This window comes from Podarcis cretensis, assembly GCF_951804945.1.
Source record: "Podarcis cretensis genome assembly, chromosome: 1".
Lineage (NCBI taxonomy): Eukaryota > Metazoa > Chordata > Lepidosauria > Squamata > Lacertidae > Podarcis > Podarcis cretensis.
The window spans coordinates 6,844,832-6,866,739 of NC_137170.1; the positions used below are offsets into that span (position 1 = coordinate 6,844,832).

The window sequence follows — 21,908 nt, forward strand, 5'->3', positions numbered from 1 at the left end:
TCTGGGTTAGCGGAGTCTGTAACCTGAAGCATCTGTAACCTGAAGTGTCTGTAACCTGAGGTACCACTGTATTGGATTTTGATTTCTCCTGCTAAAGATGCTATTTGCTCCAGTGATTCTGGGATGAGCTCTGCAGCCGTGTGTTTTTCTATCGTCTCCTCCAAAACACTGCTTTTGTCTGCCGTGTTGATTTCCAGGACTTTCCCCTCGCTCTGTGATATTTAACTAAGCAGCTGAGAGCACCGGTTCCCCTGTCTAATATTAGACCTCACCGGCAGAGAAGTGCTTTCTATTCTGGTGAGATGCAGCCGACCTAAGCTCATGCATTTTCATGGCACGAAGTGCTCGCCAAACAGCGCCGCATCTTTCCTTTCGCTGTGCCGTTGCCGAAAGATAATATGCCTCCTTTGTGGGCTTGGGGGGGGGGTGTTTCATTGCGAACAGGGTGCCTTGATTCAGAAGGGGCTTGCTGTCTCTTAGAAGTGGAAAGAGGGATTTTTTTGGGGGTAGTAATAAAATATTAAGAGGGGTACTGAATCCTGAGATCTGTGACCATGCCCAACAACTGTGCAAAGTGCTGGCTCTGAGGTCAAGCCTTGTCTGAATGTGTTGCAAATGGTTTCTCCGGGAAACAGCAGATCTGACGGCAGCCTCTTCAGAACAGCATCTCCAGACACGGCAGAGAGGTACCTTGTGGCACAGGGCAGGGAGGGGGGCAGCCCTCTCTCCCCAAAAAATGTGCGGGCAAAAGGCGGCGAAGAGGACGTAGCGTCTCAGTGGAGGGCGATTTCCACAGAATGAAGAAACACACCGCGAGAGTGGCACCTTTGCAGCCCTTCAGTATTTCCACATTAAATTCAGCTAGATCAGACGGTAAATGCCATTTTATTTCTTCCTACGTACCTTCCGACCTATTCCACCCCCGCCAAAGAAACCAGTAATTTTTCATTTAGATTTTTGTGTGTGCGTGTGTGACGGAAAGGCCATTTGTTGGAATGTTGATGGAATACTTTTATTTCTTAGTTTTGGTCATGCGGTCCCCATAATGTCTAGCTTTTTCACTGTATTGAGTTCCATTTCTGGCAATGAGGGTGGGGGGGGGGAGGAGAAGGGGGGGAGACCAAACAAGGGCAAAAAAAAAAGGGGGGGGAGTTGTTAATCTTTCATTTTTAGTTTGTGGAAGTCCTCACAAACCAGCTCTCTCAGATTGCCTTTGTCTCCCAATACTATTTCAGTGGGGGAATCTTTCATTTCTCTCTGTGTGTGTTAGGAGTATTTTATTATGTTGCAGCAGGTTGTGAAGATCGTCTACTTATCCTGAGTTTCAAATAGTAGAAAATGGGGGGGGGGAGAGAAAAGGACAAGAATCAGTTTTCTCAAATGACATCCCCATGAATAGCTTTAATCCAGGAATGTGAAACAGAATGCACTTTGCACACCTGTCCACAGGTGTGCCCTGTTGATGGAAGAGATGGAGGCGGAATCCACAGACCTTCCAGAGTGGGCTCACCTGATCTGGGTGGATCAGGACTCTCAAGGGCTACTAGCCAGGATGGCTGTGCTCTGCACGTAAAGTTGGGGGGGGGGGGCAGCAATGCTTCTGAATACCAATTTCTGGCAACTGCAGGAGGGAGGAGGGCTCCTGTGCTAATGGCCTTCCTACAGGCATCAGGCTTGACCACTGTGAGAACAAGATGCTGGACTTGATGGGCCATTGGGTTCTTATGAGCCAGACCAGATCATGAATCGGCTTTAGTCCACTGTGGAATCCTCAGCCTTGAGGTGATCCAAGAACTCCAGCCATACCTCCGTCCATTGTATGTATGTGTGTGCGCGCGTGCGTATGTGTGTATGTATGTGTGCTTGTATGTGTATATATATATATATATATATATATATATATATATAGGGACGCGGGTGGCGCTGTGAGTTAAACCACAGAGCCTAGGACTTGCCGATCAGAAGGTCAACAGTTCAAATCCCCGTGACGGGGTGAGCTCCCGTTGCTTGGTCCCTGCTCCTGCCAACCTAGCAGTTCGAAAGCACGCCAAAGTGCAAGTAGATAAACAGATACCGCTCTGGCAGGAAGGTAAACGGCGTTTCCATGTGCTGCTCTGGTTCGCCAGAAGCGGCTTAGTCATGCTGGCCACATGACCCGGAAGCTGTACGCCGGCTCCCTCGGCCAATAAAGCGAGATGAGCGCTGCAACCCCAGAATTGGCCACGACTGGATCTAATGGTCAGGGGTCACCTTTAACTATATATATATATATATATATATATATATATATATATAATCACCTAGTTTTCCCATTGCAAAACTCCAGAAGAGGTCATCCAACTGCCCACGGTCTGAAGGACCTAATGTGGGTCTTCTTCAGACCATGCACTTTGTATAGAATACAGCAAGTCCCCCATAGGAACTCAGATACGTAAGCTAATCGTCATATGGCACCTTAAGGGGACGCGGGTGGCGCTGTGGTCTAAACCACTGAGCCTCTTGGGCTTGCCAATCGGAAGGCTGGTGGTTCAAATCCCTGCGATGGAGTGAGCTCCAGTTGCTCTGTCCCAGCTCCTGCCAACCTAGCAGTTCGAAAACAGGCCAGGATAAGTAGATAAATAGGTACCACTGCGGCGGGAAGGGAAATGACGTTTTCATGCGCTCTGGTTTCCATCACGGTGTCCTGTTGCTCCAGAAGCAGTTGAGTCCTACTGGCCATATGACTCGGAAGGCTGTTTGCGGATAAACGCTGGCTCCCTCGGCCTGAAAGCAAGATGAGCGCCGCAACCCCATAGTCGCCTTTGACTGGACCTAACTGTCCAGGGGTCTTTTACCTTTAACTTTATCATATGGCACCTTAAACCCATGTTACGGTCCCCACAGTGCAATGTCTCACCCTGACCTAGCCACTGTGATCCACGCGACGGTCACCTCCAGACTGGATTATTGTAACTCGCTCTACATGAGGCTGCCCTTGAGACTGACCCAGAAACTCCAGCGGGTGCAGAATGCCGCGGCGAGACTCCTTATGGGGTCCTCGATGCGGGATCACATTCACCCGGTGCTATACCAGCTGCACTGGCTCCCGGTGGAGTACAGGATCAGGTTTGAGGTGCTGGTTTTAACCTTTAAAGCCCTATATGCCCTAGGACCCTTGCACCTACTGGACTGCCTCTCCTAGTATGTCCCACGGAGGACCCTACGGTCTTCAAACAAAAACACCTTGGAGGTCCCGGGCCACAGGGAGGTTAGGCTGGCCTCAACCAGAGCCAGGGTCTTTTCGGCCGTGGCCCCGATCTGGTGGAACGCTCTCTCACAAGAGACTAGGGCCCTGCGGGACTTGACATCTTTCCGCAGGGCCTGCAAGACAGAGCTGTTCCACCAGGCCTTTGGCCAAGCCACAGTCTGACCCCTTCCTTTGGTAATCCTCACAGAACTCTAGCCCAATGGTTGCCATTAATTTGACTCTGAATTGATTTTAGAATGTATTTCAATTACAGTAATTGATTGTGATTTTATGTAAACTGTGTTACTGTTGTTAGCTGCTCTGAGCCCAGCTTCGGCTGGGGAGGGTGGGATATCAATAAAATATTATTATTATTATTAACAAGATTACAAAGCTGAAAATGAATTGCGCCTATCGTCAGCACAATGGAGATGTCAGTCGCCATCCAGAGATCTCTACATGGTTGCAGTTGGACCCTCACCAGGTGCAAAATGCGCCTGACACCTGGGGAATTTCTAGCACTGGTTCCGTCGTCCTTGGACAAAGCTACAGGAAAGCAGCTTGGCTTCCTCCCCTGCAAAAAATGCCTGTTTGGAAAATGGATGAGGGTCTACTGGAGGAAGGTCTTATCTGTACCAGCTGGAGGGTTTATTACGGCAAGGAGAAGCTTGATTTGTGACTGGGATCCAATTGGAGAGGTGGCGGCAGCAGTGGTGGGCTGTTCAAAGTGGATCTGGTTACATGGATGGGTCAAGTAGTATCCTTAGGATCTGGTGTGGCCAGCTGGTTCCAGGATCAATTTGCTTGGAAGTCCCAAGTGTGTGGCTGCATGGTGGATTCACACAAGTCAGGGAATCCACGCCAAGATCAGTTCATAATCTGGAGTGACTTGCCAGCGCAAGTGCCATCTTGTAGGTAGGCCAGAAGGTTCTAATTTCAAGCCAGGATAAAAACCAGGTTTGCAATCCCATTTTGAGGAGGTGAGGTGGCTTAAAGTGCAAACCGTTGTTTCCTAGTTTAGGTGGAACGACAAACAGTGGTTTGCAAAAACACCGTGAAGCAACTGAGCACTCTGACTGTACAAGGGGAGACAAAATAAAAAAATTCCTTCCAGTAGCACCTTAAAGACCAACTAAGTTAGTTCTTGGTATGAGCTTTCGTGTGCATGCACACTTCTTCAGTGTATCTGAAGAAGTGTGCATGCACACGAAAGCTCATACCAAGAACTAACTTAGTTGGTCTTTAAGGTGCTACTGGAAGGAATTTTTTTATTTTGTTTTGACTATGGCAGACCAACACGGCTACCTATCTGTAACTGTACAAGGGGAGGTGAGTGTGGAAGTCCACTTCTGAGATCGTTCTTACGGTTCCATATATTGGTTTGGAATTATGTCCAAAATGAGCAATTGAATAATATATGCACATACCATACATGATATAGACAGAGCCTCTCAGTTAAAAAATAAATAAATCTGGGTTTTTAATTTGGGCTGGTGGAGAGCTATGTCTGTTGCATTGATATAGTGTTTCATTTGATAGTTGTCTTTCTTATTTGGTATTTACATCCCTTGAAACTTGCAACTCGCCTGGACCAGGAAGCATAGCTGTCAACTTACAGATTTGAAAATAAGGGACCAGTAGCCTCGAAAATAAGCGATCAGCAGCCAAAATAAGGGATTTTCCAAGCACAGGTATGTTCAACTTCCGAGCCCCTCCGAGCCAAAGGCAGAAAGCCCAGCCAGCAGCCAAACGAAGCCTCAAGCGGTGGTTCCCACAGTGCAGCAACCCGGCAAAGTGGATGCAGCAAGGAAAACCACTGTCACCTCTCCGCTGGGAAGCGCTGAGCAAAGGCGAGTCCCCAGGCAATGTGGCCGATTTGATCGGCACAAGGCATGCAAGCTCCACCCCCCAGTCATTCTTAGACTCCTTATTGGGTGAGGAACGCAGCCAAGCAACACAGCTGGAGCCTCCCTCCTCCCTGGCCGGCAGGGAGGGAGGGAGAGGAGCTGCTTCCTTTGAAACCCGGGAAATTTAAGGGACATCATCAATCCGGGACAGCAGCGGGAAACGGTGCTGGGATAAGGAAGTTTCCCGCCAAATAAGGGACAGTTGACAGCTATGCCAGGAAATGGAGTGGGAAGATTCCAGCTGATCAAAGGGAGCAATTGCTGATGGGACACAGTTCATACCTAACTTAAGAAGATCTCAGACTATTGCTGCCAAGGAGTGTGGTGGAGTCTCCTTCTTTGGAGGTCTTTAAGCAGAGGCTTGACAACCATATGTCAGGAGTGCTCTGATGGTGCTTCCTGCTTGGCAGGGGGTTGAACTCGATGGCCCTTGTGGTCTCTTCCAACTCTATGATTCTATGATTCTATTGCCCCTTTCTTACACCACAGAAAACTAGTTTATTTTGCTTCTCTCTCTCTCCTCACCCTTTATAAGGGGTGATTCATTCATGACTTGCGCTGACGACAGATGCATTGTAAATCCCACCCCCCTCAGAAAATGTCATTTTCAGATGGGCTAAAGGGACTGTTTGGGATATCCTGCTATGTTTGGTCTTTGAAAAGGGTGAGCACGCAGAACGTTTTGAAGAGCCTTCCATGAACTACGTGTGCTTGTTTTTCCCCCTCGCTGTCCACACGACATCCTCCGTAATCCAAACAGATCCCGACGCTTTGGGTAAATTAATGCCCTCATTTTCCTTCCCTGTGTAAATCCGCATTGTCTCCTGGTGTGGAAGACTAGAAATTCTCCTTTTAAAAAAAAATATTGAATCAAAATCTGGTGCTCTAAGCCGATGACAGGATAGGAGAGCAAAGCTGCATTTTTATATTTGAAGGAAGCTCTGGCAGCCTAAAATCCCAGCACAACACCTTCTTGGTTTACAAATCAAGCTTCTTCTTTTAAAAACAAACAAACAAACAATATGGTGCTGGGTTGATTCACAAAGCAGGTTTGCTTCACTGGTGCGCGACGGCTGTAAAGAAAGAGAACGCATCACATTTTTGTTTTAAAGCCGACGTTTAGGAAAATCACAGGAGAGGGGGAAGGAGCTCTGGCTGATGGAAATTATCCCTGCTGCTGATCATTAGGATGGTTAATAACCCTGGTGATTGCAAACACCGTAATGATTGCAAGCGTATTAAATTGCATGGGGCAAGTGGATGAAACACATTCGTCAGGTCCTGGTGGATAAGTTAAGCCACGGGTCCTGAGTTGAGTTCCCAGAACATCCAGGTAGGACTGGGGAAAGACTCCCTGACTGAAACCCTGGAGAGCTGCTGCCAGCCAGTGTTTGCCATACTGAGTTGGATGGACTGGGGGTCTGGCCCAGTAGAAGACAGCTTCCTATGCACCCATGTTTGCATGGCAGAGAGAAAGTGTGTGTCGTCAGCTCACCCCGTCCCGCATGGGGAGAAAGATGTCGGAGGGAGGAATGATCAAATACTGATGGCCCCCAAACTGGGGGAGATTAACAGCCAAACTTAACACATGCATATTCTTACTAGTTAGCCTGAGAAGGGGTTAATACCATAGTGCTGAACTGCTGATAGGCAGAAACGCAGACCATAGAAGTTCAATTGGTAGAGAGGGCTCTGTGTGATGTCATTTCCCCTCCTCTCCTGGAGAGGAAAGAGCATAGAGTACTTTCTGTTCCCCTCTCTCTTCCTTTGACCAGCATTGGATACAGACATGCCTCTGTTTTTCCCGCTTCAGGCACATGCCTGAGTCTGGTTTTTATTTTATTTTTTAAAATATATTTATTTAGTTTTACAGAAAAACAAAAGAAATTCAAAACAACAAAGCCAGTCACAAACATACATCAAAATACAAAAAACAAATTAAAAGTGAAAACTCCAATTTTTAAATTCATGTTTACAAAGCTTTCTTTCTTGACTTCCTCACGCCTCCCTTTTTTGTGTTCCTCTTTGTCCAATCAGATACAGCAAATCCTTACCCTCTTTCGAAACTCATTTCTAATTATTAAAATCACTTCTATTATGTCTCCGATCTTTCCTCCTTATGTTTAAACACCTTTAACATATTGTTTACTTTTGACATAATATAACTTTAATCTTTCATCCTTTTTCTATTATGTTTTTGCATACTTTGCAACACTGTATCACCAATGCCATATTATTTTTATATCCAACATCATTTTAGCATTCATAAACCTTGCAGTATTTCTGCAGATAAGTCTTAAACTTCTTCCAGTCCTCTTCCACCGCTTCTTCTCCCAGGTCTTGGATTCTGCCAGTCATTTCTGCCAATTCCATATAGTCTGTTACTTGCATCTGCCATTCTTCCAAGGTGGGCAAATCTTGTGTCTTCCAGTACTTTGCGATGAGTATTCTTGCTGCTGTTGTCGCATACATAAAAAACATTCTTTCTTTAACACCAATTGGCTGACTATGCCCAAGAGAAAGACCTCTGGTTTCTTAAGGAAGGTATATTTAAATACCTTTTTCAGTTCATTATATATCATCTCCCAGAAAGCCTTAATCTTCGGGGACGTCCACCAAAGGTGAAAGAATGTACCCTCAGTTTCTTTACATTTCCAACATTTGTTATCAGGCAGATGGTAAATTTTAGCAAGCTTGACTGGGGTCATGTACCACCTATAAATCATTTTCATAATATTCTCTCTTAAGGCATTACATGCCGTAAATTTCATACTGGTGGTCCACAACTTTTCCCAGTCAGCAAACAAAATGTTATAACCTATGTCCTGTGCCCATTTGATCATAGCTGATTTAACTGTTTCATCCTGTGTATTCCATTTCAACAGCAAGTTATACATTCTTGAAAGAATCTTAGTTTTAGGTTCTAACAGTTCTGTTTCCAGTTTCGATTTCTCCACCTGGAAGCCCAATTTTTTATCCAAATTATAGGCCTCTCTTATTTGATAATAATGAAGCCAATCTCGCACTTTATCTTTTAGTTTCTCAAAACTCTGCAATTTCAATGTATCTCCTTCTTGTTCTAGTATCTCCCAATATTTCGGCCACTTGGCCTCCATATTGAGTCTTTTCAGAGCCTTAGCTTCCAAAGGTGACAACCACCTTGGGGTCTTGCTTTCCAGTAAGTCTTTGTATCTTGTCCAGACATTAAACACCGCTTTCCTGACAATATGATTTTTGAATGCTCTATGAGCTTTAGCCTTGTCGTACCATAGATATGCATGCCACCCAAAAGCATTATTAAAACCTTCTAGATCCAAAATGTCAGTGTTCTCAAGAAGTAGCCAATCTTTCAACCAGCAGAATGCTGCTGATTCATAGTACAGCTTCATGTCTGGCAGGGCAAACCCTCCTCTTTCCTTTACATCAGTTAATATTTTAAATTTTATTCTGGGCTTTTTGCCCTGCCAGACAAATTTAGAAATATCTCTCTGCCACCTCTTGAAACAATCCATCTTGTCCACAATCTGCAAAGTTTGAAACAGAAATAACATTTTTGGCATGGTTTTTACTTCTGCCATTGCTAATCAATGTGAGGTTATAAGTGAGTAAATTATAATTTTAAGAAGAATGGTAAGAAAGAGGAACTGGACTTGCTCAAATATCTCAAGGGCTTGTTGAAATTGCAGTAGCCCGTGCACAGCGGAATGATGGGGAGTACGTGCCACATACTCTATATTACTTTATTTACACTTCAAAGCTGGTAGATTACAGAAAAACATCTTGCCTCTGCCGGAGCAGAGAAAGCATCCTCTCTCCTCTAAAGCACGGAGAGAACAGTGAGAACAGTGAAAAACAGGAAACCAGTCTACGTCACATCCAGTCTCCTTTCCCGTGGGAAAACCCAACAGCAACTGACTGTGGAATGTAAACACCTGTCTCGTGACAAGCACTTCGCTGCACAGTGAAGAGAGCAGAAACCAACAGGGCTGTCGTGTGGAAGATGGAACAAACTTGTTTTTTTCTTCCTGCTCCTGAGGCTAGTACCCAAACCAATGGGTTCAAGTTTAAAGAAAGTAAATTCCGACTAAACATCTGGTAGAACTTTTTGAGGGTTTGACACGATTCTGCGATCCTCTGTTGTTGGCAATGGAGGTGTGCGCCTTTGGGGATGAAGTCAAATGCAAACTGTTGGAGAATTACAGCACCTGTTGTGGCTGTAGAGACTGATACAGGAGAGACATGTTTTGTTGCAGCTGGGGCAGGTGAAAGTGTTCGGTTGTGCCGCTGCACATGCACCACGGCGTTTCTTCTCTCTGTGCTCCTCCCAGAGGTCATTCCTTCTCTAGTCACTGCTTATTGTAACCTCACAACGCAGCAGTGGCGTAGCGTGGGGGGTGCAGGGGGACCGGCCGCACCGGGCACAACATCTGGGGTTAGGGCAAATCCACGGGTTAGGGGGCGCAAATCCACGGGTTAGGGGGCGCAAATCCACGGGTTAGGGGGCGCAAATTACTTGCCTTGCCCTGGGTGCTGACAACCCACGCTACGCCACTGCAACGCAGTGTTGATCGAAACTCTGCAAACCTGTAAGGTGAATGGCCTGGGTGGGGACGGTCCAGCGCTCTGTTGGAGAGCACACACTTTGCTTGCAGAAGGTCCAGTTTGTGGCGTCTCCAGAACCAGCAGCAGTCTTCAAGGAAAGATCTCTGTTAGAGCAGAAAATACTGGGGTGGGCAGACAAAACAGCTTTCGCGATGCACAGAAACTGGGTTTCAGAGGCATTTTCCACATCTCGGACTCTCCTCTCCCTTGGCTGCCCTCTCGTTTGTCTATACAAACTCCCAGGCGACTTCAGGAACCTCTGGACCAGGCTGCGCTTCTGTTTGGGGAGAAATAAATAAATGAAGTTCTCGGAACATTCACCAGAATGCATCGGTTCACCTTGAGGGTCAAAGCACATCCTTGCAGCACACTTAGCTGTGTCGGTCTGAAAGGAGACAGTTCGGAGCTTCGCAGCTGCTGTAGGATGAAATATTGATAAGCTGTCGCTCCTCAAACATCTGGGAAGAATAGTTTCCCCGGTCAAGCAGTGTCACCGAATTAAAGACGATAAAGAGCTGGTCAGAGCTCCCCATTCTTTGGGGGGCAGGGGATTAAGAAAACAGGTTGGCAAAAACCTCGACGTTGGATTTTTTAAATATTGAAGACACCTTTGGTCGTGAAAGGAGCAAAATAAGTAAATCAGCTGCGACTCCGGCAGCCAGGTAGCCTAACCTTTCTGCCATGTCCTTTGCGGGCTGAATTCTGAGGCTGCCAGTTTCACAGCCTCTGCAATTCTCGCGGTAAATGCCGGCCGTCTCTTTCAATTATGCAAAGAGCCTTCACAGACCAAGTCTAGATTTGGCCCTTTAGAAAGGGAGAGAGGAAAAGAAAGCCTAGATTTGATTTGGAGCATTCCATGGCCACTGGTCCCATCACCTTCTGGCAAATAGAAGGGAAAGAAATGGAGGCAGTGAGAGATTTTACTTTCTTGGGCTCCATGATCACTGCAGATGGTGACAGCAGCCACGAAATTAAAAGACACCTGCTTCTTGGGAGAAAAGCAATAACAAACCTAGACAGCATCTTTAAAAGCAGGGGCATCACCTTGCCAACAAAGGTCCGTATAGCTCAAGCTATGGTTTTCCCAGTAGTGACGTATGGAAGTGAGAGCTGGACCATAAAGAAGGCTGATCGCCGAAGAATTGATGCTTTTGAGTTATGGTGCTGGAGGAGACTCTTGAGAGTCCCATGGACTGCAAGAAGATCAAACCTCTCCATTCTGAAGGAAATCAGTCCTGAGTGCTCACTGGAAGGACAGATCTTCAAGCTGAGGCTCCAAGACTTTGGCCACCTCATGAGAAGAGAAGACTCCCTGGAAAAGACCCTGATGTTGGGAAAGCACAAGGAGAAGGGGACGACAGAGGACGAGATGGTGGGACAGTGTTCTCAAAGCTACCAGCATGAGTTTGACCAAACTGCGGGAGGCAGTGGAAGACAAGAGTACCTGGCGTGCTCTGGTCCAGGGGGCCACGAAGAGTCGGACACGACTAAACGACTAAACAACAACAACAATGTTCCTGCCCAATCAGGGCAGAGCTGGATGTTATAGGGATGCGAGGCTGCTGAGTGGCGGCAACAGAGCTGATGATAAATAGTGCTGATAAATAATACCTGATAATGTAGGAAAAGCTTTGGAAAGCCACCTCCTTGCAGAGACACAAGAAGTTTATGGATTGGACGGGTGGACTGCCTGTTGGTACCCTGTATGGTTAACTGTTCCTGTCTTTCACCCTTCCAGGAGAGCATGTACAGAGTACAGTGGTACCTCGGGTTAAGTACTTAATTCGTTCCGGACGTCCGGACTTAACCTAAAACTGTTCTTATCCTGAAGCACCACTTTAGCTAATGGGGCCTCCTGCTGCCGCCGCGCTGCTGGAGCACGATTTCTGTTCTCGTCCTGAAGCAAAGTTCTTAACCTGAAGCACTATTTCTGGGTTAGCGGAGTCTGTAACCTGAAGCGTATCTAACCCGAGGTACCACTGTATGTTGATGGCTGGAAAAAAACTGGTGGCACAAAAAGGGTGTCACCTCTATCCTTAAGGGTTGGTAAATCGAGTGGCAGAGGTGATAAAATTGACTGAGAGGGTTGTTGTTGTTTAGTCATTTAGTCATGTCCAACTCTTGGTGACCCCATGGACCAGAGCACGCCAGGCAATCTTGTCTTCTACTGCCTCCTGCAGTTTGGTCAAACTCATGCTGGTAGCTTCGAGAACACTATCCAACCATCTCGTCCTCTGTCGTCCCCTTCTCCTTGTGCCCTCCATCTTTCCCAACATCAGGGTCTTTTCCAGGGAGTCTTCTCTTCTCATGATGTGGCCAAAGTCTTGGAGTCTCAGCTTCAGGATCTGTCCTTCCAGTGAGCAAAAAGGTAAAGGTAAAGGTACCCCTACCCGTATGGGCCAGTCGTGTCCGACTCTAGGGTTGTGCGCTCATCTCACTTAAGAGGCCGGGAGCGAGCGCTGTCCGCAGACACTTCTGGGTCACGTGGCCAGCGTGACGAAGCTGCTCTGGTGAGCCAGCACCAGCGCAGCACACAGAAACACCATTTACCTTCCTGCTATAAAGCGGTACCTATTTATCTACTTGCACTTAGGGGTGCTTTTGAACTGCTAGGTGGGCAGGAGCTGGGAAAGACGGGAGCTCACCCCGCCGCGGGGATTCGAACCGCCGACCATGCGATCGGCAAGTCCTAGGCACTGAGGTTTTACCCACAGCGCCACCCGCGTCCCTTCCAGTGAGCACTCAGGGCTAATTTCCTTAAGAATGGATGCGTTTGATCTTCTTGCAGTCCATGGGACTCTCAAGAGTCTCCTCCAGCACCAGAATTCAAAACCATCAATTCTTCGGCGATCAGCCTTCTTTATGGTCCAGCTCTCACTTCCATACATCACTACTGGGAAAACCATAGCTTTAACTATACGGGCCTTTGTTGGCAAGGTGATGTCTCTGCTTTTTAAGATGCTGTCTAGGTTCATCATTGCTTTTCTCCCAAGAAGCAGGTGTCTTTTAATTTCGTGGCTGCTGTCACCATCACAGTGATCATGGAGCCCAAGAAAGTAAAATCTCTCACTGGTTAAGAAAAGCATTAAGGGACCTTTTGTATGACGCGGTTTTCTTGTGCCGAATTTACGAGGACCCAGCTATAATTTAGATTAGGGGTGGGGAAACATTTGGTGCTTGGGGGCCACATTCCGTTCTGGATATCCTTTCAGGGGCCACAAGATGGTGGGCGGGGCCAGTGGCAAAAGTGGGCGGAGCAGTAAGTTTGAACAGATTATTGGTTTGTCTTTGTTCTGATTTTTAATTATGTATTTTGTGGTTTGGGTAGTGTAATTTTAGGTTGTGAACCGCCCTGAGATCTGTTGGTATAGGAAGGTATACAAATAATAATAATAATAATAATAATAATAATAATAATAATAAAAAAAAAATTTGTACAGAAGTAAGGCCCACTGTGTTCAGCAGGACATTTTCTCTGATGGGTAGAAAGGTCCTAGGAAATCTGAGTTGGACCCTGTGTTTCAGTTCTTTTTCTGTTTCGGAATGTGTGAATTATTAGGTAGGTTCGTCTGTCATTGAGAACTGAATCTACTGAATAGCTTAAAATATTAGCAAGATTTTAACCACACTTGTGAATTAACGGAAAGTATGGATAATTTTGAAGGATAAAACTTGGATAGTATTGGTATGCAGTTGTAAATATTATCACTAGGACCCATAGAAGAGATGGGGGAAGTCAGGAGATTCAGAGTAATCTCGATATTTGGATTTTGAATTTGTTGTTGTTGTATGTTTATAGTGGTTAAATTCATATATATATTTATCACAACGGAATCTACTGGATCTGCTGCCATCCCTAGTCACAACACTCTTTGGCTTTTGCTGCAAGAGACTGACTCATCTATAACTTTGGAAAACATATATTTTGCTCTCCGCTATATACAGTACCAGGGACACGGGTGGCGCTGAGGGTTAAACCATAGAGCCTAGGACTTGCCGATCAGAAGGTTGGTCGTTCAAATACCCACGATGGGGTGAGCTCCCGTTGCTCAGCCCCTGCTCCTGCCAACCTAGCAGTTCAAAAGCACGTCAAAGTGCAAGTAGATAAATAGGTACTGCTCCGGTGGGAAGGTAAATGGCGTTTCCGTGCACTGCTCTGGCTCGCCAGAAGTGGCGGCTTAGTCCTGCTGGCCGCATGACCCGGAAGCTGTACGCCTGCTCCCTCGGCCAAGAAAGCGAGATGAGCGCCGCAACCCCAGAGTCAGCCACGACTGGACCTAATGGTCAGGGGTCCCTTTACCTTTACCTTACCTTTACCTTTACCTTTACCTTTACCTTTACCTTTACCTTTACCTTTACCTTTACCTTTACCTTTACCTTTATATACAGTACCAAACTTTCCTTCTTCTTCTGCAACTCGAATGCTTTTGTAGCATTAGATGCTGCAAATGTTCAGTCTGAGTAAGAAAGGGGACTAGAGTAGTTGGGATGGGTTCTGAGCTACCGTCCTCCCTCTCTGCTGTAACCTCAAAATGCGTCTGCCAAAATGAGAAGAGGCAATGGCCGTGGACGATGCTGTCATTCCAAGCTGATGTCCCCACCTAACCCGTCAAATGCATCTAGAAAGGACTCCCTGGACCAGTTTGAGCAAATGGCATCAACTTCAGCAAAGATACTTGAGTTACAGATAGGTAGCCGTGTTGGTCTGCCATAGTCAAAACAAAATTAAAAAATTCCTTCCAGTAGCACCTTAGAGACCAACTAAGTTAGTTCTTGGTATGAGCATGGAGAGACCTGGTCTGAACAAAGACATTGGATTCTTATCTCATTATACATGACAAAGCCATTTTTCACCTTCTCACCCCTTGCTTTTTTCTGTAAGACCTATTGCAGTCGTTAAGAGTCGTCAACAGGCTCATCACAGCTATCTGCCAATCACCCATTCCCACCACCCTTCCGAGTAATACCCCTCCCCACCTTCTCACTATATAGAAGGGTCTGGTGACTTCTGTTTCGGTGTATCTGAAGAAGTGTGCATGCACACGAAAGCTCATACCAAGAACTAACTTAGTTGGTCTCTAAGGTGCTACTGGAAGGAATTTTTTTATTTTGTTTTAAAGATACTTGAGATAGTTCCCAGCATGGGAAAACGGAAAATTCTGCCTGGGTCAAAGTTTCCATCACCAGAAGACCGTGAGAAGGTGCTTTCTAGCTAAACCACCATGGGATGGTGGCTCCCAGCTCTTGCTTCTCAGGGGCTCAGGGTGGAATACGTTTCATGCAAATAATAATTCTGGAGCTAAGACCACATCTTTGGATATTGAAGTCCTCAAGCAAGTCTGCCCAAGGTTGTCCACCATGAGGAAAAGGACTCCTGGAAGTGCTGAGAAGACCTTTATGATTGCATTGCCTGCCCCTTTACAAACATGGCCGTTGGGGCACCCCCAAAACCTGACTTGCACACCCACAGTGTGACTTATCTGCCTTGTTGAGAAGGCCGGTGGAAAGGGCTCAAGTGAGCTAGCGTGAGGCTCACTGTTGTCTTTGTCATCCGCACACGGGCAGAGACTGTCCTGCGCATGCACAATCACATACATACATAATTGCATGCCTTTGTAGGAACGTTCTTCTGATCTGTTTTGGTTCTAGATGATGCAATAACAGTGTTTTCTGGTCCATGAGTTACCATATCGTGGCACTTCAATTGATGGATGTTTGTTTTCAGGTGGACAGTTTTCTTACAGACACAAAAATGATTTGATAGAGGACAATATTAGCCAAGTAGGTGGTGCCCATTGGACTGGTAGGGTGGAAGGCAGACAAACCAACTGTACCAATGACAGGGTTGAGGCTACAGCCAACAACAGGCCAGAGCCAACTAATTCTAGTTTTGCTCCCACCTTCCTCCCTGCTGAGTGCCACAAGGGCAACACTAAGGACACATGCGCAGCTGTCAGAGCTGCCCCTAGGTCCCAGCTCACAGAGGACCAACGCCCGATCGTCGTTATGTACAAAAGTCTTTATTGAAGTTCAACCTCCATTCCAAAGCCGCAGCGCGCAGCCCTACGTCTTAAACCCTAGACCGGCGAAGTCCCGTCTGAATCTCCTCCCCTCTGACACCAGTTTAAGATCCTAGCCCTGCTCCACCTTTTACGCTGCTCTCTCCTCCTCTGGGTCCTCCTGCCCGCTGGGGCATTCCCCTTTCTGGACTCTTCCGACGCTGAGTCGCTTAGCTCCTCCCCCTCCCTCCGGCGGGCTTTAGGACCCGGTTCCCAATCCTCACTCTCTGCTGTCCCGCGCTCCTGTACATTTGAACTTGCCTCTCGCGCCAACCCAGTGACCTTCCTCCTGACCGTCACACTGCTTCTGTCACTGCTTCCTCTTCCGGGATACTGCCCGGATCTGACCTCCCCTCCGTTGTCTGGCTCTCCGATGGAGGCGTGGCCAGCCCTGACTTATCTTCACTCCCTGGTGTGGAATCCTCTGCCCTCGATACCTGGGACTCTTTCCCCCCACTATGCTCTGGTGGGGAAGCTGGTCCTGATTTCCAACTGCTACTCTGGGAGTCCCTGCTGGCCCCTTGCTCCTGGAGTGTCCCCCTTGGGAATCCCCTTGCCCTGGCCACTGGCGCCCCCTTCTGTGAATCTTCCGATTCGCTGGAGAGGCTCATGGAATCTCTCGGGCCACTGTCATCTTCCCCTACGCTGCCCTCAGATTCTTCCCCTTCGCTCTCCATCTCCCCTCTTCCCTGTGCTTCTGCTCCTGAACCCCTGACAGCAGCTTACATGTAAAGCATGATGCCCACCATGGCGTCCCGCAAAGAATTCTGGGAGCTGTAGTTTGTTGAGGCTCCCATCCCAGAGCCACAGTTCCCAGACAGGTAAATCAACCAGCCCCTCTTCCCTTTGTAACTCTGCGAGGGGAATAGAGGCCACATTCCCACAACGCTCAGCACCTGCCACAATCTACGTTACCCAGAATTCTTTGAGGGGAAACCATGACTGTTTAAGGTGGTATCACAGTGCTTTAAATATAATGTGTCCATGTGCCCTGAGATGGAGAAGGAGGAAGAGGCTGACAGGTCAGCTCCCTGGGCTGGTTGTAAGTAAGCAGGTAGGTAGGTAGGTTGGGGGGCTGGCTGAGGGTTGGTGGAGTGGATCCCCGTTTGCCCAAACAGGCCAGCTTGCACTGGCCAAGTCCTTTGCCCTCCCAATTTTGGGGAGCTTATCCGCCAAACTGATGCACGCCTCTTTCTCCCCAGGTGCCTCACGATCCTCTGTCGTCCGATGCAAGCCGGGAGCCAACTGCCCCAACACGCAGAGTGGCCTCCGCAGGCAACATTCCCCCTTGTCTGCCGCTGAAGATTCTGCTGCTCCCATTCTAGAGCTGCAGAGTCGAAGTCCCTCCGGATTTTGCCGGCACGGCAGAGGAGAGAGGCAGAACAGATCAGGTAGGCACCCCGTAGCCTGAGCGTCACAGCTTCCTGTTGTGCCTTGGGTACCAAAATAAAATTTGAAAAAAAGCCTTCCCTGTCCCAACAAGGCATGAATAGTTTATTATTGATGATGATGATGATGATGATAAGGTAAAGGGACCCCTGACCATTAGGTCCAGTCGTGGCCAACTCTGGGGTTGCAGTGCTCATCTCGCTTTATTGGCCGAGGGAGCCGGCGTACAGCTTCCAGGTCATGTGGCCAGCATGACTAAGCCGCTTCTGGCGAACCAGAGCAGCGCACGGAAACGCCGTTTACCTTCCTGCCAGAACGGTACCTATTTATCTACTTGCACTTTGACTGCTTTCGAACTGCTAGGTTGGCAGGAGCAGGGACTGAGCAACGGGAGCTCGCCCCATCGCGGGGATTCGAACCGCCGACCTTTTGATCGGCAAGCCCTAGGCTTTGTGGTTTAACCCACAGCGCCACCCGCGTCCAGTAATAATAATAAGAATAATAATTGCATTTATATCCCACCTTTTTCTCCAAGGAGCTCGAGGTGGCCTTCTCATTTAATCCCCCATAACAACCCTGTGAGGTAGGTTAGGCTGAGAGAAGGCGGTGACAATCTCAAGGTCAGCCAGTGAGCTTCATGGCCGAGTCAGGATTCAAACCCTGGCCTCCCAGGTCCTGGTCCGAAACTCTATCCACTAGCTCTCACTGACCCCTACACTGGACCTACGTATTTTGGGAGTGGCACAGCAAGGGAAGGAAGGTTGTGTGAAGAAAGACACTCCGCTCTCTGTCCTCCATCCAGGCCCAGTTCAGAGGCAAATTCCAGCCAGGCAAAGACCCCTGCGGAGGGTGCAGAGAATGCCGAGGGGTGTGGTTTGGGGAGGGGTGTGGCCTGCAAAAGTCCCAAGGGCAAGGGGCCTGGAGGGCTGCATTTGAATCCTGGACCTGAGGTCTACTACCCCTGAGTTAAGAAACTAACCCAAAATATGGTGGGCTCGTAGCCCAGTGGTAGAGTTCATGCTTCTTGTACAGAGTGTCCCAGGGTGATTCATACCGCTCTCTTGTGAATGGGGTTTTTTTTGGCGGGTACGAAGGATGGCTGGTCAAAATGAGATGCGTCGTGTCACGTTGCAAGTTTGCAGCGAGCAAGTTGCATCGCAGAGGACTTCTCAAGTAGGACATATGAGCCCCGGGGACAGAGGTGGAGCTAAATTGGATCCCAGGGGCCTCTGAAAGGCAGTTCAGTTCTGCCACTGAAGCAGCGATGCTTTTTCTTTCATTCATAGGCGGAGAGAAGAGAAAGAAGAGAGAAAACCAGAGGAAGGAACCATTTTTGAGATTGTTAAAAATTGAGAGTTGGACTTTATTGTTTGCTTTATTGGAGGATATTTTGAGTAGCTGCCTGTGTGTTTTTTTGGGGAAGGGTAGTGGGCTTTGATTCCTATGTTTTGTTTGTTTTTTTGGGGTGCCGATGTTTTATCTATTGTTTAGGGCAAGGTTCAGAGTACAGTGGTACCTCAGTCTTCGAACATAGTCCGTTCTGGAAGACTGTTCAATTTCCAAAATGTTTGAAAACTGAGGCGCAAAGGGAACTGAAAAAAATAATATCATTTACTTCCGGGTTTTCGGCGTTCAAAAACCGAAACATTTGGCTTCCGAGACGCTTGAAAACCTAGGTACCACTTTATTGCCAGCTTTCATGCTGTGAAATGGGCGCTTTGTGGTGCCCGTGGCAGTTTCTTAGATTTCCAAATGTGCCCTTGGCACATTTTCAATGCCACAGAAGGCTGAGGACCTCTGGCCTACTCCGACTGGGAGCAGTTTTCCAGGGCCTCCGGGGAGAGAAGGGTTTTTCTTGTCCCTTCCTGCTGGAGACTTTTTCAAGTTGAGGTAGCATCAGGGACTGAACCTGGGAGCACCACGCAAAGCATGAAGTACACCCATGTGCTGAACGGAAAGGAGTCTCAGTGGGTATTCACTTTTTGTTGTTGTTGCTTTTGATCTGCAGATGATACGTAGCTGGCTGTGTCTCCACTCATGTGTGCTGCGCTACCTTTGCGTTGAAAAGAATATGGTGGAATAGCGAAGTGACAACATAATTTTACATAACAAATTACGCAAAAAGTTGTGTAATTTCACCTGCAGCAGCCGGCAATATGAATAACATCATTTTGGGCAAACTGTTTAATCTGACCTTGGGCCTCTCCAGGCTGGTGGTTTTGTGTGGCAATGTGTCTCTGAAGCGATGGTGATAATGCGTTAGTGCTGGATTTATACAGTGGTACCTCGGGTTACAGACGCTTCAGGTTACAGACTCTGCTAACCCAGAAATAGTACCTCAGGTTAAGAGCTTTGCTTCAGGATGAGAACAGAAATCACGCAGCGGTGGCGCGGCGGCAGCGGGAGGCCCCATTAGCTAAAGTGGTGCTTCAGGTTAAGAACAGTTTCAGGTTAAGAACGGACCTCCAGAACAAATTAAGTTCTTAACCCGAGGTACCACTGTACTGGACTGCCCACACACAATATTCTGCTTTATTAGTTGTTCGACACAAGATAGTATCACCGAGGCAACTACAGTCATACCTTGGTTGATGAATGCCTTCGGACTCAAACGTTTTGGCTCCCGAACCCCACAAACCTGGAAGTGTTTGCGAACGCTCTTTGGAACCCGAATGTCTGTTCTGGCTGTTGGTATTGGGGCCCATCAGCCAATCAGAAGCCGTGCCTTTGTTTGTGAACGTTTTGGAAGTCAAACGGACTTCCGGAACGGATTCTGTTCATCAACCAGGGTACATCTGTATCTGTAAACAAACAATAAATGTCCAGAAAAATGGCAAAAGTAGTTTCTTTCCTAAATAGGTGTTCTCTTAAAGAATAGCAAACACAGTAAAGAGTTTACTTGTAACATACCAATAGTTCAGTGCTCATTTCTTCGGTTTCCAAAATAGATTTTATATTGAACAATTGCAAACGCAGTAATAAAGAGTCCACTTATGACATATCAGTGGTTCGGTGCTCAGACGTCGTTCCGGTAATCAGATGTTTCGTTGCGAAAGAGCTTAATCATCGAGCTTTGTAGTAAATAATATACAAGAGATGGTGACAGCAGTCACGAAATTAAAAGACGCCTGCTCCTTGGGAGAAAGGCGATGGCAAACCTAGACAACATATTAAAAAACAGAGACATCACCTTGCCAACAAAGGTCCGTATAGTTAAAGCCATGGTTTTCCCAGTAGTAATGTATGGAAGTGAGAGCTGGACCATCAAGAAGGCTGATCGCCAAAGAATGGATGCTTTTGAATTTTGGTGCTGGAGGAGACTCTGGAGAGTCCCATGGACTGCAAGAAGATCCAACCTCTCCATTCTGAAGGAAATCAGCCCTGAGTGCTCACTGGAAGGACAGATCCTGAAGCTGAGGCTCTGATACTTTGGCCACCTCATGAGAAGAGAAGACTCCCTGGAAAAGACCCTGATGTTGGGAAAGATGGAGGGCACAAGGAGAAGGGGAAGACAGAGGACGAGATGGTGGGACAGTGTTCTCGAAGCTACCAGCATGAGTTTGACGAAACTGCGGGAGGCAGTGGAAGTCAGGAGGGCCTGGCGTGCTCTGGTCCATGGGGTCACGAAGAGTCGGACATGACTAAACGACTAAGCAACAACAAATATACAAGAGAAGACAGTGTGTAAATGACTCAAAGCAGGGGTATATCTGTCCCCATCTGCATGTTTCCATTGGGAGGAGCATAGAAAGAGGATGATATCCTTCAGTTTGAAGGAGGTTTCACTGCATTTGCTATTGTTTAAGACAAAACCTATTTGGGAAAGAAACTACCGGTACTTTGACATTTTTGTGGGGGTTTATTTTCTTTACAGATAGTTGCCCTGGTGATATTATCTTGTGTTGATTGCAATAGTCATTGTATTAGGTAAAGGTAAAGAGACCCCTGACCATAAGGTCCAGTCGTGACCGCCTCTGGGGTTGCGGCGCTCATCTCGCTTTATTGGCCGATGGAGCCGGCGTACAGCTTCCAGGTCATGTGGCCAGCATGACTAAACCGCTTCTGGCGAACCAGAGCAGCGCACAGAAACGCCGTTTACCTTCCCGCTGGAGCGGTACCTATTTATCTACTTGTACTTTTGGGCATGCTTTCGAACTGCTAGGTTGGCAGGATCAGGGACTGAGCAATGGGAGCTCACCCCGTCATGGGGATTCGAACTGCAGACCTTCTGATCGGCAAGCCCTAGGCTCAGTGGTTTAGACCACAGCGCTACCCGCGTCCCAATATTATCACCCTGTTTATTGCTTTATTGTTAGTTGTTCTGCAGTGCTTCCCTCACAGGCAGGGCGGTCTTAAGCATATGCGGCACCGGGGTGCAAAGATCTGTCTGGCACCCCCCCAGGTTGCCCAGTCCCAGGTACGCAGGAGGGCGGAGCCGGCTGGCCACCTCAGCGTCTCGCTGCCTCTGTTGCCCCCAAACTCGCGGTGCAGAGCCGCCCACAGCAGAAGAGCCCACCATAGCACTCTGACTAACAGGCGGGCTCTTCCGCGGACTCATCTCTCGGGCCTGGTGGCCCTGAGAGCCTGGCACCCAGGTGCCCCGCACCCCTAGTGCCTATGGGTAAGACGGCCCTGCTCACTGGTACCCCTATATTACCACAGGTCTGCACCAGACACTGAGCGGGGGGGGGGGGGGGGCGCCATCTTGAAGCCTGGTAAGTGAGG

General features: G+C 47.8%; 1 protein-coding gene across 2 annotated transcripts in view; it reads left to right on the top strand.

Moving 5' to 3' along the window:
• LOC307226574 (solute carrier family 35 member F4) overlaps positions 1 to 21,908 on the top strand; it is a 183,167-nt gene that overhangs the window by 113,177 nt on the left and 48,082 nt on the right. For both annotated transcript variants that reach the window (XM_079995293.1, XM_079995294.1), the window contains exon 2: positions 16,997 to 17,185. In XM_079995293.1, coding sequence (XP_079851419.1) covers positions 16,997 to 17,185 — 189 coding nt within the window. The remainder of the gene's footprint in view (positions 1 to 16,996; positions 17,186 to 21,908) is intronic.